General features: G+C 38.4%; 4 protein-coding genes across 4 annotated transcripts; all 4 read left to right on the forward strand.

Moving 5' to 3' along the window:
- The first annotated feature begins 253 nt into the window (after positions 1-253).
- Positions 254-1258, forward strand: LOC123014337 (pyridoxal phosphate homeostasis protein). Its single transcript, XM_044413399.1, has 3 exons — positions 254-444; positions 493-1092; positions 1145-1258. The coding sequence occupies exons 1-3, from the start codon at positions 355-357 to the stop codon at positions 1211-1213; spliced, it is 759 nt and encodes a 252-aa protein (XP_044269334.1). The 5' UTR covers positions 254-354; the 3' UTR covers positions 1214-1258.
- Positions 1259-3409: 2151 nt separating this feature from the next.
- On the forward strand, positions 3410-4420 carry LOC123010863 (myosin regulatory light chain 2). The gene is made up of 3 exons (XM_044408034.1): positions 3410-3526; positions 3576-4006; positions 4059-4420. The coding sequence occupies exons 1-3, from the start codon at positions 3524-3526 to the stop codon at positions 4222-4224; spliced, it is 600 nt and encodes a 199-aa protein (XP_044263969.1). The 5' UTR covers positions 3410-3523; the 3' UTR covers positions 4225-4420.
- Positions 4421-8071: 3651 nt separating this feature from the next.
- On the forward strand, positions 8072-13396 carry LOC123009852. Its single transcript, XM_044406401.1, has 11 exons — positions 8072-8261; positions 8316-9195; positions 10543-10986; positions 11033-11605; positions 11654-11825; positions 11872-12129; positions 12174-12296; positions 12343-12429; positions 12477-12611; positions 12660-13215; positions 13260-13396. The coding sequence occupies exons 1-11, from the start codon at positions 8216-8218 to the stop codon at positions 13361-13363; spliced, it is 3378 nt and encodes a 1125-aa protein (XP_044262336.1). The 5' UTR covers positions 8072-8215; the 3' UTR covers positions 13364-13396.
- Positions 13397-13802: 406 nt separating this feature from the next.
- Positions 13803-19747, forward strand: LOC123011116 (DNA-directed RNA polymerase II subunit RPB2). Its single transcript, XM_044408424.1, has 4 exons — positions 13803-13903; positions 13962-16120; positions 16171-16415; positions 18606-19747. Exons 1-4 carry the CDS (start codon positions 13885-13887, stop codon positions 19708-19710), a joined length of 3528 nt encoding a protein of 1175 aa, XP_044264359.1. The 5' UTR covers positions 13803-13884; the 3' UTR covers positions 19711-19747.
- Positions 19748-20046: the final 299 nt, after the last annotated feature.

Below are 20046 nucleotides of genomic sequence, written 5' to 3' on the forward strand. Positions count from 1 at the left end.
TACATAACAAATATTTGTTACACGTATTAACATATGTTAATTGATGTTTATTGTCATTACAAACACAATTTGCATTAATTTCAATTCAATTATTTGCAATTATCCCAGTTTGTGACATCTATGTGGTAGTAGAAGTGTCATTTTCTAACCTAAAAGTGTCAAAGCTGTCAACTSTCACTACAGAAACCTGTAAATTACAGAACCCTACATTATGTAATTATTTAAAACATTGTAAAAATTCCAAATAAAYAATCACCCTGAGGTCACAATTGACGCAATCCCATTCTTTCGATAATCCCAAACCAACAACCCCGTAATCCCCYTCTAAATAAAACCCGTCTSGACTTTGAGGTTATGCTYAGAACCATGTCCGAAATCGATGTAAAACTCGGTTTACGAAAAGTGCTCGAAAACATCGAACGAGCTAGTCTTAAAACGCCTCAAGTAAGTCGCTTTTGAGCCCCAACCCGACCCTGTCTTTGTTTGTTCAAGGAGTTGAGGTGTAAGCCCCCACGTCTGGTGGCTGTGTCTAAGACCAAGCCGGTTGAGTTGATTGTGGACGCTTACGAGGCCGGGCAGAGACACTTTGGGGAGAATTACGTGCAAGAGTTGGAGGAGAAGTCCCACCACCCCCTTATTTTAGAAAAATGTAAAGACATCAAGTGGCACTTTATCGGGCATTTGCAGACGAATAAAATTAACAAAGTCTTGTCGACGCCCAATTTGCACATGGTTGAGACCGTRCATTCGCAGAAATTAGCCGCGAATTTGAATAAGAGTTGGCCCAAGTTTGGGCCCCCTGACTCCAAGTTGAACGTCATGGTCCAGGTTAACACGAGTGCAGAGGAGGAAAAAAGCGGGGTTGAGCCAAGTGAAGTGGTGGACTTGACAAAATTCGTCTTGAGTGAGTGTCCAAACTTGCATTTGGAGGGGTTAATGACCATTGGAAAGTTCGGATATGACATCAGGAATGGCCCCAATCCCGATTTCCTCACTTTAAGGGCTTGCAGAGACAGAGTGTGTCAAGAGCTGGGGCTTGACTGGAAAACCATCGAATTATCAATGGGMATGTCCGATGGTTATGAACACGCTGTATGTTTTTTGGTATTTTTGATTATTTTTTTAAATGTTTGAAATGTTTCAGATTGAATTGGGGAGCACGAATGTGAGGGTCGGGACGGCTATTTTCGGAGAAAGGGCGAAAAAACAGTGAAGATTGGTGTAAAAATCTAATTAATAAATGTTATTGTTGTTTTTATTGTTTTTTTATTACTTTATTTTGTAACAGAAGAGAAAAAAAATAGAATTAGTTAGTTCAGGGTCATGCAATGGCGTTTCTGTGTGTATATTTGACAATAAAATGAGCCGTGTCTTGGCTTTTGACTTTAAATAAATTAATGAAGTGTAAAAGTAAGACTATAATTTATTTATTAAAAAAAAAAACAAGAAAAAAGTTTTTTTCTACTACTTTCTCATTACGTAGTAGATAATAACGAAATAACTTTCAAACAAACCAATTAATTTTTTAATAAAAAAATCAGGTAGTATTAATGAGGCTTTTCACTCCTTTGTTACTAAGAGATGGCGCTGTTCGTCAACTTGGTGGTAAATATCAAAACTGTCAGCCTTTTGTATAGTCAACTGAGTTTTTTGGCTTTAAATTATTATTTAACAAAAAAATATTCGTGTATAACGACTATAAAGTTATATTAGTTGAACTTATAATTAATTGTGAAATATTTGAAACTTATGTCTTTGTTATTATAAAGTTGAAAAGAATAAAAATGTCTGTTTAAAAATATACCACTTCTTTATAATCTGATACAAAATACTCGTAAAAGGAAATGTGAAGATTATTTTTGACAAAGGAAAATATTTTTTGGTAAAACTACAAACGCATACAGATTTGTCAACAAGAAATTTCCACCTAGAATTTAAACTTTTAAGAAAATTACGTTTTTCATGTTGTTTGTAACAACAATTTTCAGAAGTATTTTTGTATGCCTAAATCTTTGTACAGGTGCCTATTTCAACTGTTCTCTCCTTAAATTTCATAAGTAGGCAACCAATAATACAATAATTAGTTAATTTTTTGCTGTTGTTCCCATTATTATACATTTGACTTTTGAATTTAATTTTTGTTGAAGTTTGACGTCATGCACCGACTATAATTATTTAATTTAGAATAGTTCATACTTTACACAAAATAATTTATAAAATGTATAATATGTTGCCTATCTTTGCTTCTTCAGGCTGGAACAGATAAAATGGGCACCCTGTATGTATTAAAAAATAAGAAATCATAAAAAGAAAATGCGTAATTTAAAAGAAATTCTATAATTGACAATGATGTAATGTAAAGAAATCTAGATTACCGACCTATAGCTTTAAAATTTTTCAAAATTTTAAGTTGAAACCTTCATTGAAACTTTTCAAGCTCACAATACTAATCGAGTAGCTTGTAGAAAAGAAAATCAAACATAGCAGTCCAAATGGATTCAAAATGTTAATAATGATCTTTTGTTTTTTCATGTCTAACTGAGGAATCAAATTCAGCGGTATAGAAACATGCAAAAATTCAAACAGTTTTATTTTTAAATTCTACGAATATAAATTTAAGAATATCTTTATAAAAAAAAACGAAGGAATAACAAATAGCACAATAAAAAACAATTTTGTTTACTAAGTAAGCAAAAAAAAATTTAACAAAAATTGGCGTTTTAACTTAATTACATAAAATGTTATCATTTTTATGACATAAAGGGTTAAAAGTTTTTTAAAGACATCTTTCCTTCTAATCTAATTATAGTGAAGATTTGCTAAATCTATTGTGAATTAGTGTGCTTTGATTTTTGGGTGATTAAGAATGTTTTAATAGTGTAATAAAGAATAAGAGCAAAAATTGAAACAAATTAGTTTTAGTTAGTTTTAAAATGAATAAAGATATGAATGGTACAAAATTGAATTAAATTATCTTTCGACTAAAAAATATTTTACAATAAAAAATGGTTTAAGACTTTGCATCTTCATTATGTGCTTGCATGAATCAGAACTGTGTTAAGTTTGTTCCCATTTTAAAAATAAATCACCGACATTCCGCCTAATTATAGAACACTGATTGCAACAGGTTCTCATCATTATTACAAAAAACATAATAGTTCAAGAGACATAATTATGTAAATAATTAATTAAATTTTCTGAAACTTGATACAAATCAACAATTTTTGTCAGGAATGCCGTAACAAATTTCTCGTTTTTTCAACCAGTGTCTTAAAAATCCGGAAAACTCCCTCAAACTCATTCGAGTTTTGCCCCTTTTTCAAGGTTGCCACAATTGCTGAAAATCCCGAAATTCCGCTCTAGTGTTTCAGGCTTCTCTCCCGATTCTATTTTCAGGGGTCGCTATATATGGCTAGCAAAATTACGTACGCCTGGCGTCGAGCCGAGCTTATTTAAGGCTCCCGTCCCGTTTCCACAGACCCAGTCGCGGGTTTTCCTCCAGTAGACTCTTTAACACAACAAAATGGTAAGTTTCCGTGTCAGTGTTGGTGCAGTGCTTCAGTGTTGTGTTCCAGGCGGACAAGGAGAAGAAGGTCAAGAAGAAGAAGAAGGAAGATGCGCCTGAGGCAGCCCCGGCTCCAGCCGAAACCAGGACCTCCTCCAAAGGCTCCTCCAAGAAGGTCAAAAGGTCCGGTTCCAACGTCTTCTCCATGTTCTCGCAGGCTCAAGTGGCCGAGTTCAAGGAGGGTTTCCAACTCATGGACCACGACAAGGACGGCATCATCACCAAGGCCGACCTTCGGGCGACCTTCGACGCCGTGGGGAAGCTCTCCAACGAGAAGGAGCTCGATGAGATGATCAACGAAGCCCCTGGACCACTCAACTTCACCCAACTGTTGGGCTTGTTCGGTACCCGCATGCAGGACTCCGGTGGTACCGACGACGATGAGGTCGTCGTYGCCGCYTTCAAGTCCTTTGAYGAGAACGGTACCATCGACAGTGAAAGGTACGTGGGGTTTTTGGTTCACAAATGGGRGAAATAATTGTTTTTGGCACAGATTTAGGCACGCGCTCATGACCTGGGGGGACAAATTCACCGCCAAGGAGGTCGACGATGCTTTCGATGCTATGGACATCGACGACAAAGGCAGGATTGACACCCAGGGTCTCATTCAACTCTTGACCGCCGCTCCAGAGGAAGAAGGCGAAGGTGAAGCCGCCTAAATCATCAGTTCTCATCACTTTTATCATCATCTCGTCATAACTGCAGTTATCTCATCATTTGGAATATGTCACTTAGTGGCATGGTTTACGTCATTTGAGCTCATTAGAAAAAAAATGCCATTTTGTACATGTTGTACTTAACAGCAGTCGCTTTGCCACCACGCGACTCGCTGAATAAATCATTAATTTTATATTACTTTGAGTTTCATTTCATTCTCTACTGTTGTCATCTTGTTCCAATAAAATATGTTAGATCAAACGAATGACAGTCTGATTTTACCCCAACGACTCCTTTTAAGACAATTTGTAAAATATTAATAAAATAAAAAAATCTTACAGCCCTCGAGGCATATATTATAGTTTTTATGCCGCAGCGCTATCACGCTCCCGATTAGTGTCTCTGCTCTAAATCTATGTATTTGTTCGTACACAAAATTTTTTAAAAAATCCTTTTGGAAGTGCATCTGGATCAATTTTAAAGTTTACAATTTTTTGATTTTTGACAAAATTTTGGGCGATTGTTGGTACTCGGAGCGGAAACCAGCTAATAACTTTGAGATTATAATTGATAACTGTCTTATGTTTGGTACCGTTGGAAAGCGCTTTTAATTTACTCTCTTATAAAAAAGATCGTAGTTCTGCGATAAATACTTATTGAGAAAATCGCAGGTTAAGACAAAAATAGCACAAATATTAATTCGACTATAACTTCTAATCTATTGCGAATTTTGCAGTTTTCTATCTTATCCGATAGATTTTGACSAGTTGATTACGAATTTTCCAAGCATTCTGCGCTATCTCCTCTAGTTTAGCCGTAATCTACTTACCTTTAAAAAAACTTTTTTGCGAGATATTGATTTTGCTTTGGCGTCAGTCGCTACATTTTTTTGCTCTGATTACAATGGTGTTGAGCTTTTTGCTTTAAGTCTAATAGTTTGGCCGTAATCGCCGTTCAAAAAGTGAAAATTGTAAAAATTGTGAAACTTTAAACGCGTTTTTCTACGAAACTAGAAAACTTATATCAAAATACCAACAAACATCAGAATCTACATTAAATTATCTATTTATGTATTTTTTTTTTGGGTCTTTAACACCTCTAGAAATGTAAAAAACGTTAAATGGATCAATTTTAAAGTTGATTTTTTTAAAATTTTTGTCGAGATTGCAAGGAATGTTATTAAATTTTTTTAATTACAAACAAAATGGAACCACAATTTTCCATCAAGTACAACACCAGCTTTGTTGAGGTTCAAGTAGGTAAATGTAATTATCGTTTATTTGAAAAGAAAGTAGTGGAATTTGTTGGGTGTTGAAAACGATAATATTTACTGGAATTCTTTGGACTTTGGGATACCTAGTTGATACAATTTTCCAATTTTAGTTTACCAGTCTCTTAGTACTGTTTAATGTATTCGTGTCGTTTGTGTTCTTTCCTCTTTTTTTATTTTATAAAATCAATTCTTTTCAGAACTCGGTTTTGCTCTGTATTGTGCAAAGTAAGAACAAACTTTTTCATAAATATTTTTAATATCAAATAAATTATTTTAACGTTATTATAGATAATACTTTTGTATACAATGCCTAATAACTCAAACATTAATGTTAAAGACAAGGTCCTTCAAACTCAAAGACGGATATTAATTGCCACTGTTATGAAATTTATGAAGGAGAAGGCGGAAAATCTCTTAAATTTTTTTTTGAGCAATTATAAAGATTGTGTTTTAGCAGCTACAGAAATAAGCGAGAAAAGCTATCGTTCTTTCCAAAAACAAATGAAAGAAATAGCTGCTTCATTTTCTTCTCCACCCAAAAATTTTGTCCGAAAACGTTCACAAAGCACTTTATGCGAAAGAGAAATTGAAGTGACTATATGAAAAAAAACCGTATGTTTGAAATAAAAGAAATAAAAGTAAAAATTGTCTTTACTGAATACGTTATGCGTGAATTGTTATTTTTCTCAAATTTTAACGCGGTATCCCGTTGCACGAACAGAACCACTACGCCACTGGTTCGAAGCTTACGGTCAGAACGTGATGACTCACTGTGTTCTTCTCAAACCGCGTCAGCTCTAACTCCGGACTTATTAGTAATAACCTCTTATGTTTGGTACCGTTGAAAAGCAAATTTAATTTTTTATCATACAGAGTGTTCCGTTTTTATTGTTACAAACTTAAACAGGTGATAGAATGTTCAATTTTAAGACAAAAGTTTCCTATAAACATGTATCAAAAAATATTAAATAAGGGAGCTACATCCCCTGAAAGGGTACATCTTTTAATGGATTTTTTCCAATATTTCAGCAACCATTGTAGATAAAATTACAAAATTTGGTACAACTGATAAACTTTATACCTACAAACAAAATCAAAGATAAAATGCCGAAATTTTACTCATGGGCGTTCTAAACTGGGAGATTAAGGGTAAAAAGTACCCTAACTATTTTGGCTGTTGGTTTTTGCCAGTTTCAGCTACAAAATTTTAAATCCCATAGTTTTTCACAAAAAAGAGATCTCTTGTGTTTTTTCGATACAACTTACCATTTTTGAATAAAATCAGTTTACAATATGTGTTGCAGACCATAAAGAAGATAAAAAAATAAAAATTAAATTTGTTTAACCGTTTAAGACGCCCGTGATTAAAACTTTTGACAACTGATCTTTGAATTCGTTGTAGGTGGTTAAAGGTTATCAGCTGTACCAACTTTTGTACTTTTATCTATTCTGTAATAATAGAAAAACCCCATTAAAAAACGCATCTCTTTCAGCTCGCTTACATAACATTTTTTGATATATGTTTATAGAAAACTTGTCTTAAAATTGAATATTCTATCATCTGTTTAAATTTGTAACAATAAAGACGGAACACCCTGTATAGAGAAAGATCAGTGTTCTACGATAAATAGTTATGGAAAAAATTTGTAAAAAATACAATAATATTAAAAATAAAAATTCGACGTTAACTTCAAAATTATTTCCCGAAACATTTTACATATGCCTGCGTCAAAATATTATATCACTGATGTACAGTTTTGTCGAAACTTACAAAATAAAAAAAAGTAAAAATTTGTTAACAGTTTGTTAGTTGTTAGTTTTTGATAGAATTTAAAAAAATAGTTTTTCTGGTTATAAGCGAGTAAAGTGACTATGCATATAGCCCTATTCTTGACTTTATTACTTAATATCTCAAAAACTACTAATCGTAGAGCATTTTAACTTGTTACATCGTGTTTAGCGTGTGATTTTACGGCTAGAATACCATAATATTTTAAGCGTTTTTGCGACAAAAAGTTGACTATTTTTACAAGTTTGAAACCTCAAGAAAATCGATTTTTTTCAGATTCGATTTAATATCATTTTATGCACTTTTTTGAGTAGAACCCAAAAAACGTCATTTGGTCCAATTTCAAAATTTTTGATTGTTTAGTCGATAAAAAACGACGGTAACTATCAATCCAAAATTCTCAAACTACTTATCGTAGAACATTCTAACTTGCAAAATCGCATTTCTCGTGTCACTATTCTATCAACACAATTAAATTCCAGCCCTCCAAACCCTAATTCACTCCCCATCCCACTTAATTCCAGCAACCGTTTCCATTATTCGCAGATGCTCCTCACGGTCCAATAACCAAACAAAAAGGGCCCCAAAGCTCCTAAACTCATACAAATGACCACAAAATATTTGTAAAATTACCATCCTCGCGGATTCAGGTAAAACCGACCAGAACCGTAACGAAAAATTCCACAAAGGTGACCCCACAACCCACTTCTTTTCACTTTCCTCAAGTGTCGCAAGGTCCCCTCTCAAGCCAACTCTGCACACTCGCCGACCTCGTCTGACAGCTATCCATTCATTCAACACAGGTAAGAACCGTTGGTAAGTGTGTGATTAGTCAGTTCCCGCTTTCTATTCATCGAGAATATCGAATTCGCTTCCATTGGGTCGCTCGTTCAGTTGTTTTCTACCATCTGGGGGCAAAATGTGACGCGCAATGGGACTCCAAGCTGTTTTCGTTTGGTTTGTTTACCTCAAACTTGGTAAGTTTAAGTTTTCTCAAGTTAAATAATAAATAATAACAAGAGAAATTGCAGCAACGTCTCTGGAATTGAAGAGCTACATTTCGGACCATGGCCTCCACGGTACCATCACGTTCCGAAAAATCGGCCCAGAAACCAAAATCATCACCGATTTGAACACCACTCTCGAGTACCCAACTCAGGTGTGGTCCTGGGCCGTGGTGGAGTTCCCCGTCGACTACACCGACCTGGAGAACCGCTGTTGGGGCACCAAGCTGGGCAAAGAGTTGGTCAACTTGGACGCGATCTACGGCCCTTTGGTACTCCCCGATAACAGTACCAGCGAGTTCACCACCAACGCGTTGAAAATCAACGGCGATGGGGGCCTCTACGGCAAGGGACTCCTATTCAAAGACCCCGAAACCAACACCAGAATCTGCGCCACCATCACCATGGTCGACAAAACGCAAGAGAAAATCGCAGTGGCGCGGTTCAACACCCCCATTTCCGGCGTAGTCAACTTCCGGTGGTTCTCCACCAAAGACAACCACAACGACATGTTGATCACCACTGATTTGTACCACGTCGCCAACAAGGAAAATCACACTAAAAGTGTGGCCTTCACCGAGCATTCGTGGAAAATCTACGTGACTGATATCCTCGATAGTGATAAGGAGAGACCCGATTGCAACTTTCTGCAACTTGTCTTCGACCCTGACAACACCGGAAAGGGGGCTTTGGGGGATTTGGATGCGCGACTCGGGAAAGTCAAAGTGTCGACAGACTACACTCGGAGCAAATTCAAGACTTTGTTTATCGACCAACACCTGATTCTACTCCCAGGGGACCTCCAAGGGCCCCAAAGGAGTCTCTATTTGGTCGTCTTTGAACGCAAACACCCCGACAGCTTCCTCGCCTGTGCCAAAATTAGATACGAGCATCCAATCAATGCCAAGTAATTAAAGTCTGTTTTTTCTTTAAATAGAAAATACCAAGTCAAAATTTTGGTCAAAAAATTATCTCCATAGCCACAAATTTTGTTTGCTCTTTGTTTTTGTCCCTAGAAATTTTGTTGCAAAAGTTATGGTTATGTTTTCAAATTGAGATGTTGCCAAAATTTTGACTTTTATGAATCTTGTGTGCCTGTTTGCTCTTTGAAAGCGCTTTAATTGAATACCTGAGGACAGACATCATTACCTAAGGTCTAAAGACAGAATTCAGTGCTAATATGAGGTTCTTGCTACAAAAACTTTCAAGAAAAAGGATGTATACAAGTAAGGTAAGATACTAGGAACATGAAATAAATGTTTCAACAATTCTATCTTTCAAAAAAAATTGACATATATTTTTTGATATTTGACATTTTTTTATATCTATTTAAGGATACTGATGATCTTGTATATGTTTTTTACAATTATTTAGTGACAAAAATTTTGCCAATAAAAGCCACAAATTACATTGAACAGAGTTACAATTTAGGATTCAGCTTCTTTGTTTCTTCTTTTAATAGCCTATAGCAAAAAAACTTGGAAAATCATTTTTCCAACAGAAATAAATAGAGTCAAAGTGCAGACTTTAAACCCTCATAACTTCAAAATTTTTATAGATTTTTTTTTTAACATTTTTTCCATGTTCCTGGTATCTTACCTTATATGGCATTTTTCTCTGGGGCGTGAGTTCTGGCGCACGCTGTATACAGAAAAAAATTATTTAGCAAAAAATACAAGTGGGTATTAAGATGATTGGCAATAAATTTTGTGTAATTTATTGAAATCAGCTCAAAGTTGATGCATTTTATAAATCTTTCTTCAGCTTTAGTCTCAAAATTGTTACTTTTTCAACTCGTTCCTCAAAAACGATGCACAAGACACTAATTTAATTGCGTTCTTTCCGAGGTTCTTTCTCATTCATGTTTATTTTGGATTCTTGTCAATTTCTTGCTAAAAATTGAGAATGTTTAGCTAACCTGCATTATAAATTGCGTCTACATTTTAACGGGCCTTTTTTCTAACTTCCTGCTTGAGAGCTATTCGTTTCCAAATTTCTAAAAACTGTTAGCGGTACCGAATTTATTACTTTTTTGGAGTTTCGTCTCTAATAGTTCTTAGACGATTTTTTGTGTTGACATTTAATGACATTGTTTTCAAATTAATTCAAAAAACCGGAACTGCCAACTTCCTTTATTAAAATTACCATGAATGAATTTACTAGTGGTGCCAACGTTAAGACTGTTTGGCATTTCCATTAAAAAAAAACAGATTTAGAAGGAAAGTGGGTTGCATTTTGCTAATTTTACTTCTAGGGTCGTGATACAATCCGGGGGGATCAAAGGAGAAGTCACAATGACACAATTTAGTAAATTTGAACCGACTTTTGTCAATTTTGACTTGACCACAGCTCGGGGTGACTTGGAAACCCGCTTGGTGTATAGTTCCTCAGTCGCGGGGTACAAAATCCACGAATTGCCAGTTAAACCCTCCAAAACGCTGGGTCAAAACGAGAATTCGTGTCTAACGACGAAATTCGTCTACAACCCGGTCAAAATTGACCCAAATGTGGTACCACCACCCGGGTTGGGGACCCAAAACCAGTACTTGGTTGGGGACTTATCCGGGAAACTCCACGGGAGGAACAATGAAACGGTTCTGGTACCCAATGGGCAAGAACTGAGCGGTTTATACTGGGACACTTTTCTCCCTCTCCAAGGACAATTCTCAATAATCCATCGCACGATGGTCATTTACAAGTAGGTGTTGTTTCGTGGTGGTACCCACTCATTTGGTTGGTTCCAGGAACACGCAGTACCCGAAAGGGGGGATCCTCGCCGAGCCTTGGATTTGCGGCGGAGTCACACTCTACGAATCTAATTTCCGGTACCAAAAACCGATTTTTACCGCCGAGGTCGTCTTCCGGTACCCGACAGTGGGGCGCGTTTTGATGAGACAAGTGAGGGATGAGCCCTGGAGCGACACTAGTGTGTTAGTGGAGTACTTGGTGCACGCCGATGGGGCCACTTTGAACAACTCAAGGGAACATCGATGGGCCATCCATGAGCAGCCCCCCGGGAAGGATTTTTACAGTTGGAAGGAGCGTTGTCTCAGTTCGGGGGAAATCTACAACCCTTACAAAATCGATTTTGATGTGAACCCTTGTAGTGGTGGTTTGTGCCGCGTTGGGGACCTGACTGCCAAGCTTGGTACCATTGAAATCTCGGGCAAAATTGCCGACAGTGACAAGGTTTCGCGTACCATGTGGACTGACCCTTTTTTGCCCTTGACGGGCCATTCCAGCGTTTTGGGCAAGTCGATGGTACTTTATGACGACCATGGGCCGAAAGCACGCGGCGAGCGCTTAGCGTGTTCCATGTAAGTTGAATTTTAACCCATTTGTGCCCCTATTTTGGTAAATTTTAGCATCGGTGGAGTCTATAGACGCAAAGCTGTGGTCAAGGATTGGTTCCCAAATGGGGTACCAATCACAGTCAAGGGCAAAATTGAGTTTTTCCAGCAGACTGAGTACGACATTACTAATGTTGAGGTGAATTTGCAAGGCTTGAGTGACAATAGTGGGTACCACATCCATATTGTAAGTACCAAAAGTCGTTAATTTTTTACCACAAGGACAGTTCTAGACTTCTGTTGAGGAAAATCTCGAGTTTCCATGTGAAGCTTCAAGCTTGTACGACCATTGGAACCCATTGAATGTGGACCCATCGTCGTCCCCGCGCACCTACCATGGTACCCCCGACCAATACGAAATGGGCGACTTGAGTGGCAAATTTGGTACTCTTGACAACCAAACCTACTACAAAACTGATTACAATGATACCATGCTTCCATTATTTGGCCCTAAAAGCATAGTGGGCCGTTCTGTCATAATCCATAAGAAGGTACCACTCATTTCTAGTCTTCAATTGTTTAAAATTAATTTTAGGACAAGTCCAGATGGGCATGCTCTACCATTGAGCGGGGCTATAGCCCATCAGAAGCCCGGGAACTACGCGCAATTGCCTCGTTCCATCACCCAGAAGGGTACGCTTACGGATACATGAAAATGGTACCACCACCTGTCAATTTTTATTACCCTAATGATTTAATTGTAGAAACAATTAATTTATAATGATGGGAGTAAGAGTGACACCACGATTGAAATCAAGCTCCGCCACCCTGGAAAAAATGACCGGAACGTGGTACGTATCAGTACCAAATTTTCGTAATGGTACTACTTGTTTTATAGACCAGGGACCATGATTGGGCCATTTATGTGAATCCAGTGGGTGTGGACGCAGCTGTCAAGACCCAAAATACGCGATGTGTGGCCGGGGGCTACATCTGGAACCCTTATTTCACCCAACTCGCTGACCCTCTCAATGTACTAATTTTTTCTATTTGTGGTACCAAAATAACGTTTCGTTGTTAGGGTGATCTTTATCGGCAAGAATGCGGCCCTGAGAACCCTCTCAGGTGTCACGTGGGTGACCTGTCGGCCCGTTTGGGTACCATCGACATCGGGCTTCAGCGCAAAGTCTTCACCGATTCGAATTTACCGCTCGAAGGGGATGTCACAGCAATCGGCCGCTCGATTGTAATCATGAGCCCCAATAGACGCCCCGAGCGTTACGCTTGTGCTAATATCGAGCCCGACTATGATATAATAAAGTATGCAAATATCGAAAAGTCCCCACGATTCGTCCTCTCGCAGTTTATCGAAGAAGTCCGCGGAATTCTGGGAATCCCCGATTGGTTTTTGACTGTAGATTCGCGGAAAACTAAGTCGTTACATAGCGACGCTTGTGTTCAGCTTTTGTTGCATTTCAAGGGACCTCTTGCTGGGAGATTAGAGCAGGATTTTAGCCGATTATTAGCAAGTGGGCGTTTAGATACCCCCACATTGTATATCCCAGGGTATATTAACACGAAACGTAAAGTGAAAATTGCGTACAAGCAGTGTGGAGTACAAGATCCCAACGAAAAAAGTAAGTTTGCAAAATGTACAACAAAAAATGAGGGTGTTTTTTAGGTAAAAAAAGGACCGGGTTTTTCTTTGGGCGCTCAGGAAGCAATTCAGCCAAATTTGCTCACAGTCTGATTACAATGATAGTTTGTAGTTATTTATTGTATTAAAAATGACTGTTCCTAGTAAAAATTAATATATTACGTTCGAGTTTTATTTAAATCAAATTTAGCGCCACTTAAATGTCATAAAGTCACGTAGTGTAACCCACAAAAATATAATAATCGTAGCTAAATTAATGAATTGCATTATTTATCTTTTACTTGAGCTTTAAATTGCATCACAGATAATTAACAAATATTTTCGTGCCTCAATTAACTTTTTTGTCTCAAAATCTGGGAACTTTTTTGTCGTGTGGTTACATAAGACTTCACGATCATTACAGGAAATCGGTCAATTTTATATGAGATTTTTATTTGAAAATTATCCAGCAGGATCCAGTTCTAGGATTATTTGTTGAAAAGATTTGTGGGTGAAGGGCGAAGGAAATAAAACTTGTGAGAAATTTTGAATAGCAAAATGTTGGCTACACTGAATATCCCCCTGTCAAAAACATTCTCCAGTTGACAGACGCACAAAATTTGTGTTTTGTGCGTCGTATTTGTGCCGTGTTTTTTTGGAATAATTCGCAATGTATGAACAAGACGAAGGTACGTGTGCCCCCATTATAACCCCCGTGTCTTTTTTTGCAAAAATCTGGCTTTGTAGATCAATTCGATGATGAGGAGTCTGAGGAAATCAGCTCCGAGTTGTGGCAAGAGGCTTGTTGGATCGTCATCAATGCTTATTTCGACGAAAAAGGCCTCGTCCGGCAACAATTGGACAGTTTTGATGAGTTTATCCAAATGTCGGTGCAAAGAATCGTGGAAGACTCGCCCCAGATCGACTTGCAGGCTGAGGCTCAACACACGAGTGGCGAGCTTGAAAACCCCTCTCGGTATTTGTTGAAATTCGAGCAGATTTACTTGTCTAAGCCCACACATTGGGAGAAGGACGGTGCCCCCTCGCCTATGATGCCAAACGAGGCCCGGTTGCGCAACTTGACGTACTCAGCCCCCTTATACGTCGACATCACTAAGACTATAGTTAAAGACGGCGAGGACCCCATTGAGACCCAACACCAGAAAACTTTCATCGGGAAAATCCCCATTATGCTCAGATCGACTTACTGTCTCCTCAACGGTTTAACCGATCGCGACTTAACCGAGCTGAACGAGTGCCCCCTTGACCCCGGGGGCTACTTTATCATAAACGGCTCGGAGAAGGTTCTAATCGCTCAAGAGAAAATGGCCACGAATACCGTTTATGTTTTCGCAATGAAAGACGGGAAATACGCCTTCAAATCGGAAATTCGCTCCTGTCTCGAGCACAGTTCGCGTCCCACGTCCACCCTCTGGGTCAATATGATGGCTCGTGGGGGCCAAGCGATCAAAAAAGCCGCAATTGGGCAACGAATCATCGCGATTTTGCCCTACATCAAGCAGGAAATCCCCATTATGATTGTCTTTCGGGCTTTGGGGTTCGTCGCCGATCGGGACATCCTCGAGCACATCATCTACGATTTCGAGGACCCCGAAATGATGGAAATGGTGAAGCCGTCACTTGACGAAGCTTTCGTAATCCAAGAACAGAACATTGCGCTTAATTTCATTGGGACTAGGGGGGCCCGACCTGGTGTAACCAAAGAGAAACGTATCAAATACGCCCGGGAGATCCTCCAGAAGGAGATGTTGCCCCATGTGGGAGTCTCCGATTTCTGCGAGACGAAAAAAGCCTACTTTTTGGGGTACATGGTCCACCGATTGCTCTTGGCGGCTTTGGGGCGCAGGGAATTGGACGATAGGGATCACTACGGGAATAAAAGACTGGATCTAGCGGGGCCCCTTCTCGCGTTTTTATTCCGGGGCTTGTTTAAAAATTTAATGAAGGAAGTCCGGATGTATGCACAGAAATTCATCGATAGGGGCAAAGACTTTAACCTGGATTTGGCCATCAAGACTAAATTGATTACAGACGGGTTGCGGTACTCTTTGGCGACTGGTAATTGGGGAGACCAGAAAAAGGCCCATCAGGCCAGGGCCGGAGTCTCCCAAGTGTTAAATCGCTTGACTTTTGCATCGACTTTGTCCCATTTGAGACGCGTTAATTCGCCCATTGGACGCGATGGGAAGTTGGCGAAGCCCCGACAATTGCACAACACACTTTGGGGGATGATTTGTCCGGCTGAGACTCCAGAAGGGGCTGCTGTTGGTTTGGTGAAGAATCTAGCCCTCATGGCTTATATTTCGGTAGGGTCGCAACCTTCCCCCATTTTGGAGTTCTTGGAGGAGTGGTCAATGGAGAATTTAGAGGAAATTGCACCCTCTGCCATAGCCAATGCGACTAAGATTTTTGTAAATGGTTGTTGGGTGGGGATTCACAGGGATCCTGAACAGTTGATGGCGACTTTGAGGAAGTTGAGGAGGCAGATGGATATCATAGTATCGGAGGTTTCCATGATTCGGGATATTCGGGATCGGGAGATTAGGATTTACACGGATGCTGGGAGGATTTGTAGGCCGTTATTGATCGTAGAAAATGGGACTTTATTATTGAAAAAACGCCATATTGATATGTTGAAAGAGAGGGAGTATAATAATTACGGGTGGCAGGTTTTGGTAGCTTCAGGAGTTGTCGAATATATCGATACTTTGGAGGAAGAAACGGTTATGATTGCGATGTCTCCCGATGATTTACGACAGGAGAAGGAATATGCGTATTGTACCACTTATACCCATTGTGAGATCCATCCAGCTATGATTTTGGGGGTCTGTGCTAGTATTATACCGTTCCCGGATCACAATCAAAGTCCCAGAAACACATATCAAGTATTTATTTATTTATTGAAGTTTTTTTTTTCTAATGATCAAATTTCCAGAGTGCTATGGGTAAACAAGCTATGGGTGTCTACATTACCAACTTCCACGTCCGTATGGACACTCTAGCCCATGTCCTTTATTACCCACACAAACCTTTAGTTACAACCAGATCGATGGAATATCTCAGATTCAGGGAATTACCGGCTGGGATTAACAGTATCGTAGCTATTGCTTGTTACACCGGTTATAACCAGGAAGATTCGGTTATTTTGAATGCGTCAGCCGTCGAAAGAGGATTTTTCCGGTTAGTTAACTATTTTCATCGACTTTAAGTTGGCAACACCGAATTATTGATGATATCAAATTGAGTCAAGTGACGGCAATGCCAGCATCCACCCGTCCGAAATGAATGACAATTGATCATAAAAACGTGACGTTTGAATCTGATAGCTAATGTTGCCAACTTAATTTCAAAGTCACAGGTCACTTCGATCAGGAAGTGGTGAAATTTCACCAGTAAAAATTCTAAAATCTGGTGATTTTTTGGAAATGAAAAAAAACTGTTTTTCGCGTTTTCAATCAGAAACTTGATTATTTCGTCAAACTTTTTCAAAAAAGTCGAAAAATCACCAAATTGGTTAAAAATAGTTCTGATTATTTTTTTACAATACTTTTTTTTCGAATACTTCTTTTTCAGTTAGAAACGCAAAATTTCGTTAAAAACAATACAAAAATTCAACAAATTCGACCAAAAATGGCGTTATTTTTGCTCTTTTGAACTGTTTAAGCACGTTTTTGAGATAAAAACAAAGCAAGTTCTAAAAATTTCGTTTAAGCAGGCAAAAAATTACGAAATTAAAACAAAATTGATATTATTTTTAGCTTGTTTCGCTCGGCTTACTTCGTTTTTGAACCAGAGGCTCATTTATTTTGCAAAATCTTGTCCAAACACGCTTAAAAATCACAAAAAATTGATTTTGATGTTATTTTGTTTGTTTCACCCGATTTGACTGGTTTTTGAGCAAAATAAGACAAAAATAAGCCGAGAATGCTTTTAAACACGTTTTTGTATTACAATTTCAGGGTTTTTGTGTGATTTGCTAAACGAACTAAAAAGATCAACAAATTAGGTCGAAAATTACATTAATTTTGCATTTCTTGAAAATTTTAGCACGCTTTTCAGCTAGAAACGCAATTATTTCGTAAAATTTTGTTCAAAACAAGCCAAAAAACACAGAATTAGGCCAAAAATGATATTATTTTTTCCTTTTTCGAAAGTTCAAACAGATTTTTAAGCTGGAAAGTCTGTTTTTTCGCGAGAGTGCCATAGCATTTTTTAAGACAAAATAATCGAAAAACACCAAATTGGTTGAAAATAGTTCTATTTGTTTTTTACGAGATATTACTCAACGAAAATGACAACTTATTTAGGTCTTTCGAATGTTTTTCCGCTAGAAACACAATTATTTTGCAAAATTTTGTTAAAAACAAGACACAAATGCAACAAAATAGACCAAAAACGGCGTTTTTGGCTTTTTTCGAGTGTTTGAGCATGTTTTTGAGAGATAAAGTGTTTTCGCGAGAGTTTGCCATAGCACGTCAAAAATCACTAAATTGTTAGAAAATTTTTTTTTATGATATTTTTACCTAACTTTTATGCTTTCGTCAAATTTTCTCGAAGACAAAATAATCGAAAAATACCAAATTGGTTAAAAATAGTTATATTTGTTCTTTACGCGATATTATTAAGCAGAGTCGAAAATAACAACTTATTTATGCCTTTTTCGAATGCTTTTTCCGCTAGAAACACAATTATTTTGCAAAATGCCAAAAATGCAATAAAATAGCCCAAAAACGGCGTTTTTTGGCCTTTTTCGAGTGTTTAAGCATGTTTTTAAGAGATAAAAACACAGACAGTTCGAAATATTGCGTTGAAAAAGGCTAAAAAATTACAAATTTAAATCGAAATTGATATCATTTTCTAGCTTGTTTCACCCGACTTCCTTTGTTTTTCATTTCTTTGCAAAATCTTGTCTAAACACGCCTAAAAATCACATAAAGGACTGATATTGATCTTATTGTCTCTGTTTCATTCAAAAGCTGTTAAGTTTTTGAGCAAATTTAAAACAAAAATAATCTGAGAAACCACAAAACTTGGCCGAAAATGCTTTAAAGCGCGTTTTTGTACTAAAATCTCAAGTTTTTCACTAGATTTCACTAAAACAAACGAAAAAATCAAGAAATTAAGTCTATTATTTTTAAATTACATTATTTTTGCATTTCCCGAGCATTTCTTATTATTAATTATTTCGCAAAATTTTGTCGAAAACAAGCCGAAATAATGCCGAAATGCGCTTTTTTCAAGGCTTCAAGCGGATGTTTAAGGTGAATATTGCGTTTTTTTGCGAATTTTTCAACTCGGATCGGGTGAATTTTATTGTTTTTGATGTGGCAACACTGATCAGAAATTAATTTTTATTTTCTCTTGCTTCAGGTCTGTGTTTTACCGGTCGTACAAAGACGCCGAATCGAAGCGCCTCGGCGACCAGGAGGAGCAATTCGAGAAGCCGACTCGCCAGACCTGTCAAGGTATGCGCAACGCCCTCTACGACAAACTGGACGATGACGGTATCATCGCCCCTGGAATTCGTGTCTCTGGTGACGACGTCGTCATCGGCAAAACAATGACACTGCCGGAAAACGACGACGAATTAGACGGCACCACGAAACGTTTCACAAAACGCGACGCCTCCACGTTCCTCCGCAACAGCGAAACCGGCGTCGTGGACCAGGTCATGCTCACCCTCAACTCCGAGGGTTACAAATTTTGTAAAATTCGGGTGCGTTCGGTGCGCATCCCCCAAATTGGGGACAAATTCGCCTCGCGGCACGGCCAGAAGGGCACCTGCGGGATACAGTACCGCCAGGAGGACATGATTTTCACCTGTGAGGGCATCACCCCCGATATTATCATCAACCCCCATGCTATCCCGTCCCGGATGACCATCGGGCACTTGATCGAGTGCATCCAAGGCAAGGTCTCGGCCAATAAGGGGGAAATCGGCGATGCTACCCCATTTAACGACGCCGTCAACGTGCAGAAAATCTCAACACTGTTGCAAGAGTATGGGTATCAACTCCGCGGCAACGAAGTGATGTACAATGGGCACACGGGCCGGAAAATCAACGCTCAAATTTTCATAGGGCCGACGTATTATCAAAGATTGAAGCACATGGTCGATGATAAGATCCACTCGAGGGCCAGAGGGCCGGTCCAGATTCTTGTAAGGCAACCGATGGAGGGCAGAGCGCGCGATGGGGGGCTACGTTTCGGGGAGATGGAACGGGATTGTCAGATTTCGCACGGAGCGGCACAGTTTCTCCGCGAGAGGTTGTTCGAAGTCTCGGATCAGTATCGAATCCATGTTTGTAATTTTTGCGGGTTGATTGCCATCGCAAATATGCGGAATAACACGTTTGAGTGTAAAGGGTGCAAAAATAAGACGCAGATTTCGCAAGTTAGGCTGCCCTATGCTGCGAAATTGCTCTTCCAAGAGTTAATGTCGATGAATATCGCGCCGAGGTTGATGGTTTTGTAATTAGTAAGTAATATAATAAAGTATTTTTTGTGTATTATATTATTATATACCTTACTAGCTTGAACGCTCTCACACCCGTGTAAAACGTTAATTTTCCTACGACCATATACGAAACTAGATCATAACACACAATTACATATGCGCGAAAATTGGCAATATCGTACGAGGTCGAAAACCTGTGCGATTTGTTTTCGCACTGTGTTAGAAATCTAACGCACAATTGACACTCGAATGTTTTGTATTTTTTCATTTAACGTATTTTTTTGTATCCATTATAAAAAATAAATCGTTATGAAAAAAAATATGTACGTAAGAAAAAAAAAATTATGGTCGTAG

This window comes from Tribolium madens, unplaced genomic scaffold (assembly GCF_015345945.1).
Source record: "Tribolium madens isolate multiple individuals breed KSU strain unplaced genomic scaffold, Tmad_KSU_1.1 Scaffold_19;HRSCAF=116;Tcas5.2_LG9, whole genome shotgun sequence".
Lineage (NCBI taxonomy): Eukaryota > Metazoa > Arthropoda > Insecta > Coleoptera > Tenebrionidae > Tribolium > Tribolium madens.

Excerpts from the sequence above, each read along its gene's own strand:
- LOC123009852 (XM_044406401.1), top strand. The coding sequence starts at position 8,216 with ATGGGACTCCAAGCTGTTTTCGTTTGGTTTGTTTACCTCAAACTTG. Across the intron at positions 11,826-11,871 it reads GTGGGTACCACATCCATATT|ACTTCTGTTGAGGAAAATCT; the intron begins GTAAGTACCAAA and ends GGACAGTTCTAG. Across the intron at positions 12,130-12,173 it reads CTGTCATAATCCATAAGAAG|GACAAGTCCAGATGGGCATG; the intron begins GTACCACTCATT and ends AATTAATTTTAG.
- LOC123011116 (XM_044408424.1), top strand. Across the intron at positions 16,121-16,170 it reads GTCCCAGAAACACATATCAA|AGTGCTATGGGTAAACAAGC; the intron begins GTATTTATTTAT and ends TCAAATTTCCAG. Across the intron at positions 16,416-18,605 it reads GTCGAAAGAGGATTTTTCCG|GTCTGTGTTTTACCGGTCGT; the intron begins GTTAGTTAACTA and ends CTCTTGCTTCAG.